Genomic DNA, 18,156 nt, shown 5'->3' with positions numbered 1-18,156 from the left:
TCATTTGTATCATGTGCCCTCATGATTTGCCTGATATGTACACCCATTCCCGTGGACCACAGGCAAACAGGCAAATCACTTGGGCCCGGCCATGATACAACTATTACATACACAGGTAGCTACACCTTTAATTCAGTCAGTTGCCACACATCTTCATTTTCCCTTCCACTTAAAATAAAGCTGGCTGTGTTGATAACCTCAATACAGCTTTCTTGAAAGTCACAGTCCCCTTCTAACTCTTCCTCCAGACAATCAGCAGCCTATCTTGTAGTTATTACAGTATAGCCTTCTCATATATAACTACTTACCATACTGTGTATTCCTGCAGAAGACAACAGCCCAACACGCCTCCATTTGTTGTTTTGCAGTAATTGATGGCGAACTGAATTAAGAATGTTTGCATTTGGCCCAACACGATAGAAATAAGGAAATTCATCCAGTGTGACTAGATGTGACCCATAAGTCACCTACACAAAACATACAATTTCAGTATCTTAAACTGTTTGATAACAAACTACTTATACCTGTGAAAGATTCAACATCGTCTCATTTCCAAGAATATAAGCACCGTACTCATTTACAAAACTGAATGGTGATCCCATTATTATTGGACTGATGAATGCATTTTGTGATCTTGCATATTGTACATCATTGTTGAAGTTAGCAATTGTAATAATGGCTACAATTTCCTGTAAATGAAAAGCAGCAATTTGAACATATACCACATAAAATTAAAAAATGTAAATCAATAACAATGACCCAATGACCTAAAGTGAATTAATGCTTCTGAATGTGCTGCTTACAATTAATGTTTATCAACAACAGAACAACCTGACTAGCATACACAGAATTGACTAAGGCTAATTATGTCACACAAATTCGACATTACTTGTCACAATACTGTGTCTAATTGACTGGCACCAAACATACTATACATGGTCAATTACAAAATTTCACTGAATCCAAACTTCACTAAATAATCAAGTTACCTTTTCAAATCATTAAACATTTTTTTCATGATTTATTCCACTATTCCTTTGTTACTTTGCACTATACACCGTCTTTTTAAAATCTATTAGAGGCAAGTAGTTGTCCTAGTAAATATGTTATCCATTCAAGTAGGGTGATAGATTGTGACTGACACCTGTGCGCTACTGATGTGCAGAAATTCATTGCCTTATATAGCTGTAGACTATTTCAATATACTAAAAAAATAACTAATTGAACTCCTGCCCCCTACAACCCCAATATTTACTCTTTCTTATATTGATTTTGTAAGTACAAAAACACTGAGAAAATGTTGGTGTTTTGAAACAGGTAGGAAGATACAGTGAGACATAACATGAAACTTTACACATGTCAGGAGAATAATAGAGGGTTGCAGAACCCCCACTGAACTTGTGGAATTGCTGCAGGACTGTATATGTAGTTTGGCAGCACAAATATCATACAGTATGGTAGTAACTGTATATTAGGAGGATTGCACTTTCTCATAAGAAATATTGGCCAGAAACCAGCCTCACTACGTATATCTTCATGATGGCTTTGCAGTATTGGTTAGGTATAACCAAGCCCAATAATGCCTTCAGTACAACCCGAAACGCTTCCAATAAGTTGTTATGAAATTTTAATTTTCTATATACTGCCTGACTAACTAACTTACTAATGTCTTCAGACAAGTGTAACCCGATAATGGCTGGAAATACAGGCTTGATTTTTTTCACTATTCGATGTTGCTTCAGCCCAACAGGTGCCTTTTGGCATATCGCAGCACATACAATTGACATATCATGGACTTACCTTTGTCCTATTTCTCTTAGTTAACAGCTCAATGTGTCAATTAATGGTAGTGTGTGATGGCTTCCCTATATGTTTGCAACCGGAATTGTCAGCATTTTCCATAGTGGCTGGATTAATTGCAGAGACGTTTCTCATACTGTTTTTCATTTGTAACATTGCGTAATAGGCTGAACATAGCTGAAAATGAAGTATAATGGCCAATTGACATTTATTGAAAGATGAAAACATTAAGTGTGGCTACATTCTTTCTCTTGATGTGGTATGTGCGTGTTCAGCAGTCATAATAATGCTACAAAAAATCAAGTGCAAGGAATTTTAAGTTCGATTAGGGATCACAGATAAAAGTAGGGAATTAAGGAAGGTCGCCTACACCTGAAGATATACTAGTGGACATTAAATATCTAATTCAGTCTTCCCATGATGATTAAATGTCCACTAGTATATCTTTAGGTGTAGGTGACCTCCCTTCTTGTTTCGCTACCTTTTTCTATGATCCATAATCAAACTTAAAATTCCTTGCATTTGCATACAGAAAAAGCTTGAATGGCAACAGGGCAAGTCAGTACTAGTATAGCTACAGTGTAATAGGAAAGTTGCTTTGATTCCTCAATGGGGATCAAGGGCATGCATTAAATACCTTTATGAAGATCAAGATACTCTAATAGAGCAATCAGATGTAACCTACTAGAGCAGTCAAAGGTACTCTAATATATATTCATATTGGGAAACAATGGGTATTAAATAATAATATAATGATGGTGAATGTGTCTTGTAATTTAAAGAATGATTTAGCTGCTAAATATTGAGGCTTTAATTTTAATTCGAGAATATTATGTATATAATGCCTTAACCAAAACTGACATTTAGGAATTAAATGGAACCAAGCATATACTGAAAATATTTTACGCATGTTATTCATGAAATCACAAATCTGGTAAATTTTGAAGCATTTTAATGTTCAACAGTCAGCAGTTGAGGGCTGTGCCTTGCACCTATAACTCACTACCAAATCTGGATACCATCTTCTGCATGTAGTGAGAGAGAAAGGTACACGAAAAGTTCTACATACATAAAAAAGCTTACCAATAAGGTTTAAAACAAAAAAAAATTACAGACCAGACAACAGAAAAAAAAGTTGTGTATAACCAAAAACAGTTATCGAAGCGGGAAAAAATTCTACCACCAAGGAATTAAACACACAACACTGTACTATAATACATTTCATACATGTTTCTTGTGGGTAGTAAAACCTGTTTATAAAGGTATGTGTAAGATGAATACGCACAGGTGTTTTCTTATGGTTTGCATGTAAAGAATTCCAGCAAGTTTTGCTTCTACACCCTTGCATTCAACACGATGAACAATGGCAGTTAGAAGCTTCACTTTACTCTTTAGCTGATGAGTGCTTACTTTGGTGCAAAAACTCACTTTGACATGTGCAGCAGCTTGCAAGAAGAATGTGTGTGAACTCAGATGAAAAGCTGGTGGATGGACAGACATATGGACAGACAGAAGGTTTTCAGCATTACAAATATTTGAGTACCAGTGGAATTTTTAAAGGAACATGTTACAATAAAATGTATTGGGAAAGAAATATGAAGGTATGCCCTGGAAAGTTATAAGATTGCTGGAAGCTCTAAGATTGCACTGTAAGTTACTTTTAGTTATTAATCTTGCTAGTTATAGACCCGAGGAGGATCAAAATAGTGCGGACTATACATCTCCAACATATTTTATATGATGGAGAATCTACAGCAAAATGATCAGAGTATGCATTTTTTGCTGTTACACAAGATGGTTTCAATTTGTGTATGTTTTGTATTTTTTTGTATTTTTTCAAGTTTCAATTTTTTTTGTAGGTTTCAATTTTTGTATGTATGTTCAGGCAGACTGATATTCCATATAATTATGGATGTGAGCTAGTAAATATACGCACATTTGTCATTTATAATACAATTCCAGAATGTTTAAAGTCAATCATAGACAAAATGGAACAGCATTTTTTCATGTGTACAGAAATTTAAATGGCTGCTCTTTGCCCACATCCTCCAAATTTAATTGTCAAAGTACATAACAAGATAAAATGAGTTAGCTGGCTTCAGTATTGTTTTGTATTTAACAGTTAGGTGGCTACATTATGTACAATGGAGAAACACGGTGATATTGCATCCATACATGGTTGTTAGTGCATGCTTCACACCATGGTTTTGTATTATATAAACATCTTACAACATCTTGTAAAGAAGCAAAACTAGTCATTGAAAAGTCCGGTTTGAAATTTAATTTGAGGCGAGCCTGAGCGAGCCCCACACTAGGGAGTCAGCAGTGTAATGGACACGTTTACAATAAATTACGATATAAAGCGGGTACCTTACACGTGCTTCCAGACCATTCTCCTTATACGGTGTGCGTAGTCCATACAAGTACGTGTAATCATCCATTCCATGGAGGATTTAACGCATAGATTACTGCTTAGCCATATTTGGTATGTGTAATGGTTCATTTCATGGAAGTTAACGGCGTATACTACTGCTTAGCCATATTTGGTATGTGTAATGGTTCATATCACAAGAGTTATCGGTGTAGATTACTGTTATGCCACGTGAGTGATGTCTGGCCACGTGTAACTATTGAACGGATACGGAGGAACGTCTTAGACGTAGGAGGGAGCAGTACGGGCACAGAAAGGATGCAGAAACTCCTGAAGAGACAGAAAGGAGAAGGCATAGAAACCGTGAATAGTTATATGCGGTGTCGTAGAACTGCAATGACGTGAAAAGAAGTGGTTAAAGTAGCAGATCAAAGACTTGACCTTATCAACACCTATCATACCATCAATAAAAGCTTTGCAGATGTGTACATAGTGATTTTGCACAGGCTATATTGATTCTTAGACACTCTCCTCCATAATGTTTCAGTAGTTTTCACTGCCATCAGTACTTAAAAAATATACACTCAGGCTTGCCCCACAATGCTGTTAGCATCTGTCTAGTAGTAAATGAATTGTCTTATAGTTACAAGTGTAAGGAAAAATTAGAAATTTTACATTTGAGTAGGGATAATAGAAATAAAAAGCAATGAAACAAGGGAGGTCATGTATACCTGCAGCTAAACTAGTTCACATTTAATCCCTAGTCTACTTTAGTCGTATACAGCCTGTCAATATAATACAACCATATAATATAACCATGACTGAAGTAGTTGTGACCGGGCCTGCAAAAAATAGCGTATGTGGGCACACACTTATTCAAACTTTCTTATCAAGAAAGTTTGCAGACATTTGCTGTACTTTTGTTCATGGCAAAAGTGCCAGTATGTCCAATACATTTCAATTGAAAAACCATTATAAATTATTGTGTACCGACTACCTCAAATCTGTTTAGCAACTTTCCAGGTGTGATACGTGTGTAGCAACTCTCCGCGAGTACAATGATGCTAGAAGAAGTCCAACTCAAAGGAAATTTTATCAAAATGGCTTAAACTGATTCGGTGTAGCAAATTTCCCCATACATTCAGTTGTATTGGGTGTTCCGGGGACATTTATTTATTTTATTTTTATTTATTTATTAAAGCTTTACAACACAAGTGCTGAAGGTCTGTAGGACACCTGGTCCTACAGCCTGCTCAAAGACATTAGATACAAAGACATTAGTTACATAAGGTGTATTTGAAAAGTTGCAGGAAGGAGGAAAAATCCATGACTGGACCTAGGTAGCCTTGAACCTGCAGCCATCCGATTTACACTCAAACGCTTACAGGAGTCTACCAGGCGGACATGCAATAAAAGGCACAATAACCCACGACATGTGACAGATACCTTAGATTCCAAACCAGATTTGGAAAGAACAGTGAATAGCAGTTAAAATGAGCTATAGCAGAAGGAAACCAGGAGAAATTTAAGCATGTCAATTTAAGGAAAATCACTTTTTCTATGGCAAATTGAATGGTGGATATTTGGAAAAGAACGCTCTGAGTTATTTTGACATCTTGACACCCATTAACCTTCACTACATTAGTGTTACAATGAAACAAAAGCATTGTGAATTAGTTCTACAGGTTGTTTTTTCTTACACTTGTTTGTCTACTTATCCCCTCTTTTCAATAGCTGTCCGTGACTGTATTCTGTTGCATTAGAACACTGTGTAGCTAGTAAAGTAATTAATGTACATTTTGTATTATTTACCATACAGTATGAAAATACTGTATAGTAGGGACCACAAAGGAGTGGGCATGGTCAATGAAAAACATCACCCAAAAACCAGCCTCACTTTTCCCTGACGATGATGAGGCAGTATTGGTTAGATAAAATTAAACCCAAACAAGCCTTCAGATCGACCCAAAAGGTTTACAACAAGTTGCTACAGATTTTCTTTTTAAAATTACTAAATGCAATTTTCTGACTGACCGCCTGACTGACTGATGATACCTTCAGATGAGCGTAACTCGATAACAGCTAAGACTACGGGCTTGATTTTTCACTGCTTTGGCCCAAGAGTTGCCTTTTGGCATACCGTAGTACGTACAATGTATTCTTCGTGGACTTACCAGTGTCCTCCTGTCCCATCCATCTTTGCTGACAGCGAAAAGTGTCAATTTGGCGGTAGCATGTGATGACTTCCATCCATAATGGAAATTGTCTATATTTTTCATAGTGGCTACTTTGATTGCAGAGGTGCTTTTCAAACAGTTCTTGATTCGTAATGCTGTGTAATGGGTTGAGCATAGCTGACAATGAAGCGTAATGGATACTTCACTTTTCAGACAATAATTGATAGCTGGGGTGCGTGGTGCTATTTCTTCCTTTTGATGCGGTATGCATGGGTTCACCAGTCATAATATTTAATATTTTTATTTTACAAAAAAAGTTAACAAACAAGTATACTTGGAATTTTCAACTAGAGTAGGGACCATAGCACATCAAAAAAAGGTACTGAAACAAGCTGGAGTAGTACACTATATTAAATCACAGTAAAACAATAAGAAGTGTTATATCCCTACTATCTTGAGCACAGTAGGGATACAACACTTCTTATTGTTTTACTGTGATTTAATATCGTGCACTAACCAATTTTAGCAATGCACAGCCATATTAAATTTTATTAGCATTAACATCATTGCAGCCGCCACCTTTGATTTCACTACTTTTTTTTACCCAGGCTTTTTAAGGCCACACCTTTTTTTACAGCTTGGCTGTTTTTGTGTGGATATCACTTCTTTTTGTAATTGCAAGTTCCAAAGCCAGCTTATGGTTGACTTTGATAATTCATTTTAACTTTTTTCCCTTTTCTACAGGAATCATCAAAGACTGCGTGGCTGAAATAAGATGAATTTTGAAGATGTGTTTACCCCAATGATGGCTGGGCAGATCTAACTCAAACTAAGAATGGGAGATGCCCTACCCTGAGGAAGCTTCCACTGCAGAAATGGTTAATTATACCATTCAAGCACTTTGGAGCTACGGATACATATTATTTATATTATTCCCAGGGTTACCAGCACCTCTTGCCACCACCCTGACATCACAGAACTATATGACACTACTCCTTCTGAAGAGAGACAAGGAGAGCAAGTCTTCTGTAAAATACAGCACTGAGCAGCATGACCCATACCACCCCTTAATGTTGAAAATACAAGTGGAATAAAAGAACCCATCTCAATTTCATTGTTCATACTTCCGTTGCTTCTCACATTCAAAACATCGATAAACTATGGTGAGGATACTTGGGTAGCTAGCTACCACGATATGAAGGTGCAATAGCCTTAACTTTGACATTAAAAAATGCCTTCAGATGTTTGCTTACCTCACCAGAATCCTGAAGCATAAACATCTAAATGAGCTCCATCCTCATTGTTAGCTGTTGCATATTGAAGGCCAGGTTTCACCTGTAAAGGATGCATGAAAACGGAGTTTTCTGGTTCCGTAAAACGAGTATGTCGCCCGCCCACACTGGCTGTACTTGGCCGCATGACACGGCTGCTTTCATAATTTTTGTAGAATGTTCTACAACAATCTAGATTTTCCATTGGTAGATCTATGAAAGGTCTATGAAATTATGAACTTGATTATTTGAGTAGCTAGAATTTTCATTTATAAAGTAGAAATAAAGTGAGGTGATCAGCAGTGATAGCAGCGGCTCAGTGGTTAAGGATTTAGATGTTCAGTATGGAGGTCCCTGGTTCAAATGCTGGTAAGTAACTTTTTTTGCGACATTTTAATGCACCTTTTTTACCCCACGTTGACTGTCCCATTAGAGTATTTCGACCCCGCGACTTACAGTTGTTTGGTTTTTGCCTTGTAACTCTGTAGCTGTCAATGCAATTTCTTTTAAACCACAAACGGTTTGAGCTATGATGGTTAACCTATATGCATACCGATTTTAAAGTTATTCCCATAAGTGGTTTATCCTGTAGGTGTGACAACAAGTTGGCCTTTTTTAATGCAAATAATTGTCCATAGCTCTATGAATATTAATCAGATTTGCACCAAACTTGTTACGCGATTGTGCCACAATACGTTCGTAAAGTGCACCAAAGCTCAAGACAATTGAGCTACACATTTGCATTTAATAATGGTTTTTGTAAAGTGTGCGAAAAGAAAAATCTAAGCCCCCCGAGCCCCCTAAATGAAGAAGTCAAAAAAAAATGAAGAAATTAAGCCGAATTTTGAAGGCTTATATTTCACGATTGCGTTAAGCAATCTAGCTCAAATTTGGTATGTGGAGTCCTGAAGGTGGCGGGCATTTGCGGTATAAAAATGGTTTCAATTTGAGAAGGGAGCATGGAGCTACGTATGCGTGTAAACTACGTTTTGTTTAATATACTCACGGTGTAGCGCGCTGGCTTTTTTGGCCGCACAACACACTACCATGTGTCTTGATTCATGGTGAAGCATACCAAAGAAAAGAATGGTGACACATCAGCACATATCAATAAAGGTTTCAGTGCTTTATTGTTCTAATCACTTAAAATACTTGCTGATGCACATAACAAATTTTCAGTAAACCCATGCATATTCGAAAGGTGCCAGATGGATTGAGTCACATAGGCCCTCTTCAATCTCTGTCCTTGTTTTATAGTCAGCAAGTCTTTGGTTAGTGGTTAATAACCACCTCGTACAGGTTCTGCCTCTGTGTAACCCTCTAGTGTCTAACTAGAAAAAGGTTGACTAAAATAATAATACTATAAGCCTGCTGGGTGTACACTTCAGTATGGTCTAAAATTGATATACATTTGAGATATATAGTGAGTCATGTGCAGAGCTGACGGTAGAATTCTCAGTACTTTTGTTCTCACTTTCCCATAAAACATTGTGAAATCTGAGGCCATAGCAACTTTTTTTTTGTGAGACCACACCCTGGGTCACACATGATCTATAATTTTAGCACCATATAATATAAATTATTGATGTGTTATAGCACCATAAATTGTGTTTTAATAGTATTCACACATTACACAGATGTCAGATGTCACTGGCCTTCAAGGGGCAGTCACTTCTATACTGTCTATTAAAATACTTATGACTGGGATCAAGATTCAATCAAGAGATCAAGTGGCTTTTCTACAGTGCATCAAGTGATCAAAACATCCACAAAAGTGGCAATCAAGCACCTTAGAAAGCAAGTTTAGCAACATGAGATATTTACTAGACTTTTACTGGTGACAATCAACAATCAAGGCTCTTTATAAAAAGTGAAACCAAACAATCAAGACAAAATTTGACAATCAAAACTCTTGATCCCTAGTTGCAAGTGTAACAACTGGTGGTGCGGAAGCTACACTCGAAGCTACGTACCCCTTGTCCTTCACAGTAATTCAACTTAATAACTCGCGATCGTCTGACCCATGTAGCTACATGCATTCAACCATGGTACACAGTAGACCTACACTTATTATTGCAATCATACTTACACTGAATACATTACCTCTCCACTCCTTACAGAGCCAACTGGAAAACTGAAAGAATTTAATGGCGTGTGTAGGGTATACCCATTTAGTATATCTGTGTGGTTGTTGGCTAATTCTATCGCAGCACGGATGGTGAATTCCGGGATGTTGTGGCAGTAATCTTCGTAGTCATCGATACAGTCGTACAGGTCGAGTAAGTATAACGGACGATCATCACCATCGCACAAAGTAACAGCAACAAACAAAGTCAAAACTATTCTCACGTCCATGACGGCGATTTACTCCACTCAGAGGATCTATGCGAGCAAACACGAGGTTTTTTAAAACGCGAAACTAGGGGCGCGGTCTGCAGAGTGACCACTCAGACTGGAATCTTTTGTACTGAAAATGTCATGAACAGGGTACTGAAATGTAAAGTTTTCAGTACCAGCAGCTGGAAAATATAATGAAAGTAATTTCATTGGAGGCAGTTTATTAAAATGTAATGAAATACTTCTGAAATTACATTTTGATGTACGTAGCTATAGCAGGCTAGCTATTCTTCCTAAAGAAAAGGGCAGAGGAGGGGGGGTTGCCCCAAATGCCCTATCCTGGATCCGCCATTGACGTTCACTAGCTACTATGCAGTGAGGGTCACTACACTGAAAAAGAAATTCATTACTAATTTTTTTTACAGTGTGTGCTTCGTCACTAGCAGCTATAGAGCAGGCAGAGTTAATATTCATTTAGGTCTAGTCTACTAGTCGGCGTTGCTTCTCTTTAATTTGAGGGTGGAGGTGAACACTACTGGAGGATGTCGCTCGGAGGATGTGGCAAGGAACCAGTCACTCCGGAAACATTTGTGATCAGATTTGCAAATAGGGGTCTCCACATCCACTTTACCAAATATGATGATTCGTAACAGGTTAGGAAAGGGTATTGGTTTCAAATTTGGTCAGTGGTGAGCCGGTACAAACTTACTATAACATGACAATTTTGCGAATTTGGTGAATGCTCTATTAGAGTTAGTGAATACAGTCATAATGGATTTTGGTACTATACAGAGCATTTCAAGACTACTTTTAAGTAGAAACACTTAGCTAGTACAGTGCTATATACATCATAGGGACTAATAAACTTCCTTTAATAATGAATCAGTCAGACGTGTCGCCAGTAGCGGTGTGAATATAGTTCACAATTGTGGAGATTTCATTAGCTAGGTAAACAGCCATCTAACCACTCAAACCGTCAAAGCAAGTAAAGTGATTGCAAGTATATATATATAACTACTGCTGATATGAGCACAATTATTTTGAGTTACTCTAATAAAGCAGTCACCTATTTTTAGATTTATTTTTGTTACAGCGCACAGCAATCCTTCAAAGAATAATTATAGGCTTTGATGTTTACAGTATTAGCAGTAATGTATGGACTAATGAATTCATTGCAACTATGAATCTTATTTAAGATAATAGTGGCGGCATAGTCCAGACTAAATGACACTTATAACCATAATATGAATATGATTTGCACTTGTAAGGATTTCATTAGTTAGATAAGCTACTGGTTGATCAATAAAGCTGTCTGCACACATTGATTAGCTCTCAGTACCACTATTTGTGATTTATGACAAAGCCATTTTAAAACCCTCTAATAGAGCAGTCTTTCGTTTTTAAGTATTAAATAGTTGGTAAGTTTAATAAATGGAAAATAAAGTTAGGGTTTATATTTGTACTTGAACACTAAGTTATGGTCTCCCAAGTTGATAGAGTTGGATGTGTATGGAAGACCCCTTTTTGCAAATCCAGTTACATTTATTTTAGTTAATAATTAGCTATAACAGAATACCATGAGATAGCATGTATTATTATACACATACTGTAAAAATGTATTTGTTGTGGTTAGTTAGTTAGTACACCATTATGTGATAAATACATGTCAGTGGGTAAAGCGAAACTGAATACCAACACCTGATACATGTACTCCATGTAGACAGTACATGAGACAAGTGTTAACTAAACTAAAGAATTTGTTTATTATGTAACTAAGTAGGGTATCTAAGAAGGGCCAGAAAAACTAGCTACTTAGTCAGTAACAACATATTATCGTACTACCATTTACATTCCAAAGAAACGACTAAATTCTATGTCTATCCAGTCAAGGCAGTGATTTAAATATATTACCTTACACTGTTACCATGCAACTCACAATTAGATACTTGAATTTGCAATTGAGGGTAAACGTAGGAAGCAAAGTCTACAAAAGTTGTTTATGGGACTAAAAGGTGGGATAGCTAGTTGTGGCCAAAAAGCTATAGTTGCAATGATAGTTGTAAAACTTAGACAAAAATAACCAGCTGCACCGCAGAAAAATAGCTACAGTATAAATTCAGAGTTATAATACTTACATGTTATACATCTTAACTCTTACTATAGCATCTGATTTGACTAAAAGTATAGCTACCTCAACATCCAATCTTGTGATAGCCATTTTCAAAATTTTACATTTTGTGGTCTACATGTAGCTACTCTTTGATTAAAAATCCAACTAGTAATTTTCTTTCTTACATGCAGTGTACTATAATTCAAGGCCACCCAGAGAAATTAAGGGACCCAGGGCAAAGAGTTAAAGTGGGGCCCCAGGGGCAAGAAGGTTTCCATTCTGAATCACAACTTCATCCAAGCTGTAATTTGAAGACCAAAAAAAAAAGGTCATTACATGCTGACAATGACAATAGCTACCCCTCACCAACCATATCTCCTTATTTATAAACTTGCTACACTGCTCCTCTGAAGAATACAATGACTGCTCTATTAGAGTATTTAGATCTGAATGCTCTATTCGAGGCTCTATTAGATTATATCGATCTTTTAAACAGGTATTCAAGGGGCCTTTCGTGGGGCCCTCTGGGAACTGCTGGGGCCCCTTTCAGACAGGGGCCCAGGGCAAAATGCCCCACTTCCCCCCCACTGTGAGCGGCCGGAGCGGCCCTGCTATAATTATAAAGCCGGATTGCCTTAAAATTCAATAAAACAAAGGCTTGCATTTGCATGTACACGTGTATATGTACCGGCGTAGTTCTCATTTTTTAATTTTGTCCCTTCGGATTGCTAATTACTTCTAGATCTCAATCTCTTCTCTAAATTGCTTCCAGATTCAATCTTGGTACACTTACGCCTCGAAAATTTCCCTGGGGGAGTATGCCACAGACCCCTGAGTTAGTCAGAAACCTGTACAATTTCCTCTTTACTGGAACTTTGTCAGATCGAAACTCTATAGAAAGGCTGCCAGAAAAAGCCAACTCCCGCAGGTTCAAATAAATGAAAACACACTTATAATTAGTACAGTGATACTACAGTCAAATCAGCAAGTAGCACTCGGTAGCTAAGTTCATAACATTTGTTGGCTAACTATAGTAACAATTATAAAAGTACATTGTTGATAACTTGATACAGTGTAATCATATGGCAGCCAATGGTTTATGTATTATATATGTCATCCTATTATTGCCATTATGTTGGCCACCCAATGAAGTAGTCCTGGCCGTCCACTGGTCATATCATCCCTAATAACCAGTCTCTAATAATGTCATCCATAATGTGATGGTAGGACAGTTTTACTAGGTTAATAATTATCCTTTTTGTGGTTAAGCTAGAATAGCTGTCCAGCCATTACTGAACTTATAGTTGTAGCTATGGTGTTATACTGATTCATCCATAACAACAACTATACAATCCCATAGGACATATTTAACACATGTACACTCACAAATACTTGTCAATCATAAGGCGTCATCTCGACTATGCCTTCTATGTACTTTTATTGTGACAGGGCCTGCAAAAATAGGGCATGTGGGCACAAACTACATAATCTACATTCCATCAATCAATGAGTCTTATCTCAGCACTGGAGTAGAATATTTACATCCCATACCATAATGATGGTATAAAAAGTTATGAGTCATGAAAGTTTGAAAAGGTAGGCAGATGTTTTTGTGCCCACATGCCCTGTTTTTGCAGGCCCAGTCACCTATTGTATATGCAACTACCAGTGTATAACTCAGCCAGAACTTATATAATTATAGTAGTTTATTTTAAAGTTAATAATTTACATAGGTTCAGTGAGTACTGTAACGAAAATTTTGGTCCGGGGCAAAAATCGGTCCGGCCGGACCATTTTCAGTCGACCAAATTTGTGACCAGATTTTACAGAACCGATCCAAATCGCACATCAGGCAAAATCAAACTAACACCACCAGTGGATAGCTACACTATCGTACTACAAGTTTTGACCCTCAGCACTACTCAAACTACAAGAGGCTGGTTTTTACACACGTCTTTTCTGGGTGGTGTGGAGTGCTCAAATGGCGGTTTCAGGCCTTGTGAAGGACCTGGCTTGGCAAGAGTCAGTGGTTTACTGGTGGACAGCCTTATAACGTTGGCCAGACGTGTTCTCTGGTGATTTTGCTACATATCAGCCACTAAGGAGCCAGCGCAGCCCTGTAATCTGGTGTCTGGACTCCAATCGTGGTCTGCCTCCATTTTGAGGTCTAACGTTTGCCCTCCCCGCCACCCCCCAGCCTCCACCCCTTTGTGAGCACTCGTGATACTACTTCGCTCGTCCAACTGCTCAGATTTTCTATCTTATTTGGCGGGAAACTGTACAAGCAGCTACAAGTACTGGAAGTGGCTTGAAAGGTAACAGATTGATGCATCTTTTGTGTAAATTTCATACGCGTGCTTGCTATCCTTGGAGAGTTATGCTGGCTTCAATTCTTTAAAACCGTTTATCTCGGAACTTCTAATGTGCGATTTGGATCGTTTTTCCAAAATCCAGTCACATTTAGTCCGCCCGGACCATTTTAAGCATCCGAAATTGGTCCGACCTGACCAAAATTGGTCCGGCCCAAACCTAGTTGGCCACATGCACTCCTGACCACTCGGCCAATATTGGTATACCAAAATGGGTCCGGGTGGACCACTAACGCATGCAGCCAATGATGCATAGCTATAAATTGTTTGTGACGGAACACTGCAGCCGACTTAGCTATAGCTATTCTCATTTATCAATCTCGAATAATGAGCATTGCAGGCATTATCACTGCATGGATTTGTGCTTAAAAGGTTATCCAACAAGGGCACGGATCATTGCATGCACAGGATCAGCTAGCCGCATTGGAGGTGCTTAAGATCGAGATACTCTAATAGAGCAGTCACCTATAACATTCATCACCAGGCACTGATCCAGAAATAAATGAAGGTAGGTGGCTACCCAGCCTGGCCCAGATTTTAAGTTGAGAGTCCTAAATGTCTTAATATTTATATACATCAGGAAAAGCTGACACTGTTATTGTTTGGCTTGTACAGTGAAGTGCATGCACAGTATCATGTGTACTGTGCTCTTATGCACATATAATGTCTGATCATGAGTTAACACTAATGGTTAGAACAATACATCTGTAACACCTGCATGTGTACATACTGCACATTCCTCTCTGTCATATGTGATATGTAGGAGATAATAGTTTAGGTTTACTCCATTGAATAACTAAATGTGAACTATCATCTCCTACTAATGACATGCCCCACAGGAAGAAACATCACCTTATAAAGGTTATAGCTATAATATTCTCAGTATGTTTTTTACTACTTAGCCAACTTAAAATTTTGAGGCATGCAGTCACATTATTCCACAGCCTTAGGGTGAGTTGCTGCAGACATAAAAGTAAAATCGACTCAATCCTAAAGCAGACCCCATATTTTCCTTCAAGAAGTCCTCTGCCTGGTGATAGTTAATACTGCCCATGATCATAGATAAATTCATGTATACTGCTACCATCTACTGTAAGGTTATAGCCAGCTAGCATTGGAATCTGATGCAATGTAGGGATTTAGTTCATATTGATATAACAAAAGAGTGTTCATGATAATATTCATTATTAAATAATGCATGTCTGAGTGGCTGCAAGGCCATGCATGGTGGGTGGCTAGCCACCTCATCCACCCCTCTGGATCAGTCCCTGAAATAATATGTGTATCTGTTTATGACAATGCGTGCATGGGTATTCCCAGATTAATAAAAAACTGACCAAGGGTCAGAATTAACAAATTAAATTCTGAGCTATATATGCAGAAGTTGAAGATAAGACATGTTTTAATGATAGATTTTATATATTGTCTACCATCCTCAAGTATAAGTGATCCAGCATAGGCTGGTGATTTCCATCATGTTGCTATATATAGTTGTTTGTCATAATCAACACAAACAAGCTGGATGAAAGATTCAACCAAACACTGCAGAGCTGATGATGCTTGTGAAGTTTATTGAACATTTAAAAAAAAAAATTTAATTGGTAGTTAATATCAATAATACAAGAAAAGGTTTTCACATTCAAACAGTGGTTGAACATATAAAAGCGTACTTGGGAAGAATATTTTGATACCTGTGTTTTTGCATGCAACATTGACCACCATGAATCCAGCATTGACCATGCATTTGAGTTGATATATGCCGGAAGAAAACCTCTACTTCCCAGCTAGCTATTGACATGGAGAAGAAGAATGCAGGACTTTTATCATACCACACTGCTTTAAATTAAAACAACATTAATTTTGCGACTGTTCATCGCTGCATATCAGGGGCATAGCCAGGATTTTTTGAAGGGGGGTTCCAGCACCAACATTGAGTTATCAGAAGCAGGGGTCTGGGGGCACAGCCCCCAGCCGCTGAGAGACTGTCAATATTTTAATGAATCAAAACTCAGCAAATTGCTATATTTTATGCAAAAGTACATTAATTATGATGCATATAAGTGCCCCTGGGATGAAGGTAGTATTAGATAAAGCTACCTAGTGGAAACAGACAGCTTAACACAGAGACACATAATTATAGTAATCTGTAAGTGATAGTTATATCTCACTGTGGTATAGGAGCCATGAATCCACTGATACAAATGGAATGACTTACAATCGAAACAATATAACTATATACAAATATGTATAGTATGAATTCATTTTGCATAACACAAGTGATAAATTACTGGAGCTCTATATCTTTAAACACTGCACACCAAAGCTATAGCAGTATAAGGTCATGCTAAGTTTGTATTTAATGTTAGAATGTCTGAAAAACTTCATATGGACATGGATATATTTACATGCATGTTCTATTAGAGTATACCTGACTGCTCTATTAGAGTATAAACCTGACTGCTCTATTAGAGTATATCGATCTTTTTAACAAGTTTTGAAGAGGGCTCATGTTACCTCTGTAAATCCTTCCCTGAGAGATGAATGTATAAGTTTTATCAATTGTTGTGCTGCGCCATTACACTATATATTACTCACTCATTTTGTCCTGCCACACTAAATGGTGTGGTAAGATCCTGCTTGCAGAAGTCTAAATTTTACAGGGGGTTCCTGAACCCCCCCGGAACCCCCCCTCCCTACGCCCCTGCATATATAGCTATATGACATGGAATTTAGTTTCTAGCTACTATATGCATTTTCCGTAAATCAACTCGGGAAATTAAACTACGCTACTCATTTCTATAGTTTCCAGGCTAAGTCGGCTGCAGTGATCCATCACAATATACTTAGCACGGACCGACCTGTCCACACAATGCCGGGTACACCCTCGGACCAACCAAAATTGGTCCAGGTGGTCAGGGGGTGCATGTGGCCAACAAAGTTTGGGCCGGACCAATTTTAGTCAGGCCGGACCAATTTTGGATGCCAAAATTGGTCCGGCCGGACTAAACTTGGTCAACCAAATTTGGTCCGGCCGGACCAGTTTTGGTATCCAAAATCGGTCCGGCCGGACCGATTTTACCCGGACCGATATTTCCGTGACAGTACATGCAAGGCTGAAGGCAGCATTTCAAATGATTTTTATTGGGAGAAGACCTTCAGACAAAGAGAAGTTGTAAGCACTATTACGGTCCCATTACCTATATTGCTTGTTTAGAATATGGAAGAAGCATTGATCTTTTATAATTAACCAAACATATAGTTTAATGAGTGGGCCTAATGTATTTCGTGGACTGGACTCGCGGACTGGACTCACGCACTGAGCTGGAAACAGTTTTTAAACAATAATCCAGACATTGTCCATCTCTTGCAACACTGGAGACCCCACTATCGAGCTACAACTGCTGATACTGCTCTTCCTTACAAGTCTACAAACTAATGCATGCACTAATTAATTAGAATACACTTACGATACACGAGTACTGGCAGTGATAAAGCTTGATAGAGGCTATTGTTGTAGCATAGATGTTTTCCTTTATTGTTTTGGCACTAGTACTAGGGTTGTAGAGATGAGTCAGTAACAATTCTTAGCAGGGTAGCTGTAGATGGCACCGCCCGGCGAGGTGATGGGGCTATGCAAATAAACTGGCTCATCACTACAGCCCTAACACTAGTCCTAAGTACTGGAGCAACAAAGGAAAAACATCTAAGCTACAACAACGGC

The 18,156-nt window shown here is 38.0% G+C and overlaps 1 protein-coding gene across 1 annotated transcript in view; it reads right to left on the bottom strand.

Annotated features, from left to right (window-relative positions):
- The window catches only part of LOC136267413 (gamma-aminobutyric acid type B receptor subunit 2-like), a 61,062-nt gene that overhangs the window by 13,566 nt on the left and 29,340 nt on the right, over window positions 1–18,156 (bottom strand). Inside the window, exons 2-4 of the mRNA XM_066062564.1 lie at window positions 525–689; window positions 309–467; window positions 126–260 (exon numbers count right to left, since the gene is read on the bottom strand). Of these exons, the coding sequence (XP_065918636.1) occupies window positions 126–260; window positions 309–467; window positions 525–689 (459 nt within the window). The remainder of the gene's footprint in view (window positions 1–125; window positions 261–308; window positions 468–524; window positions 690–18,156) is intronic.

This window comes from Dysidea avara, chromosome 9 (assembly GCF_963678975.1).
Source record: "Dysidea avara chromosome 9, odDysAvar1.4, whole genome shotgun sequence".
NCBI classification, from domain to species: Eukaryota; Metazoa; Porifera; class Demospongiae; order Dictyoceratida; family Dysideidae; genus Dysidea; species Dysidea avara.
This window is presented reverse-complemented; position numbering and strand designations above follow the sequence as displayed.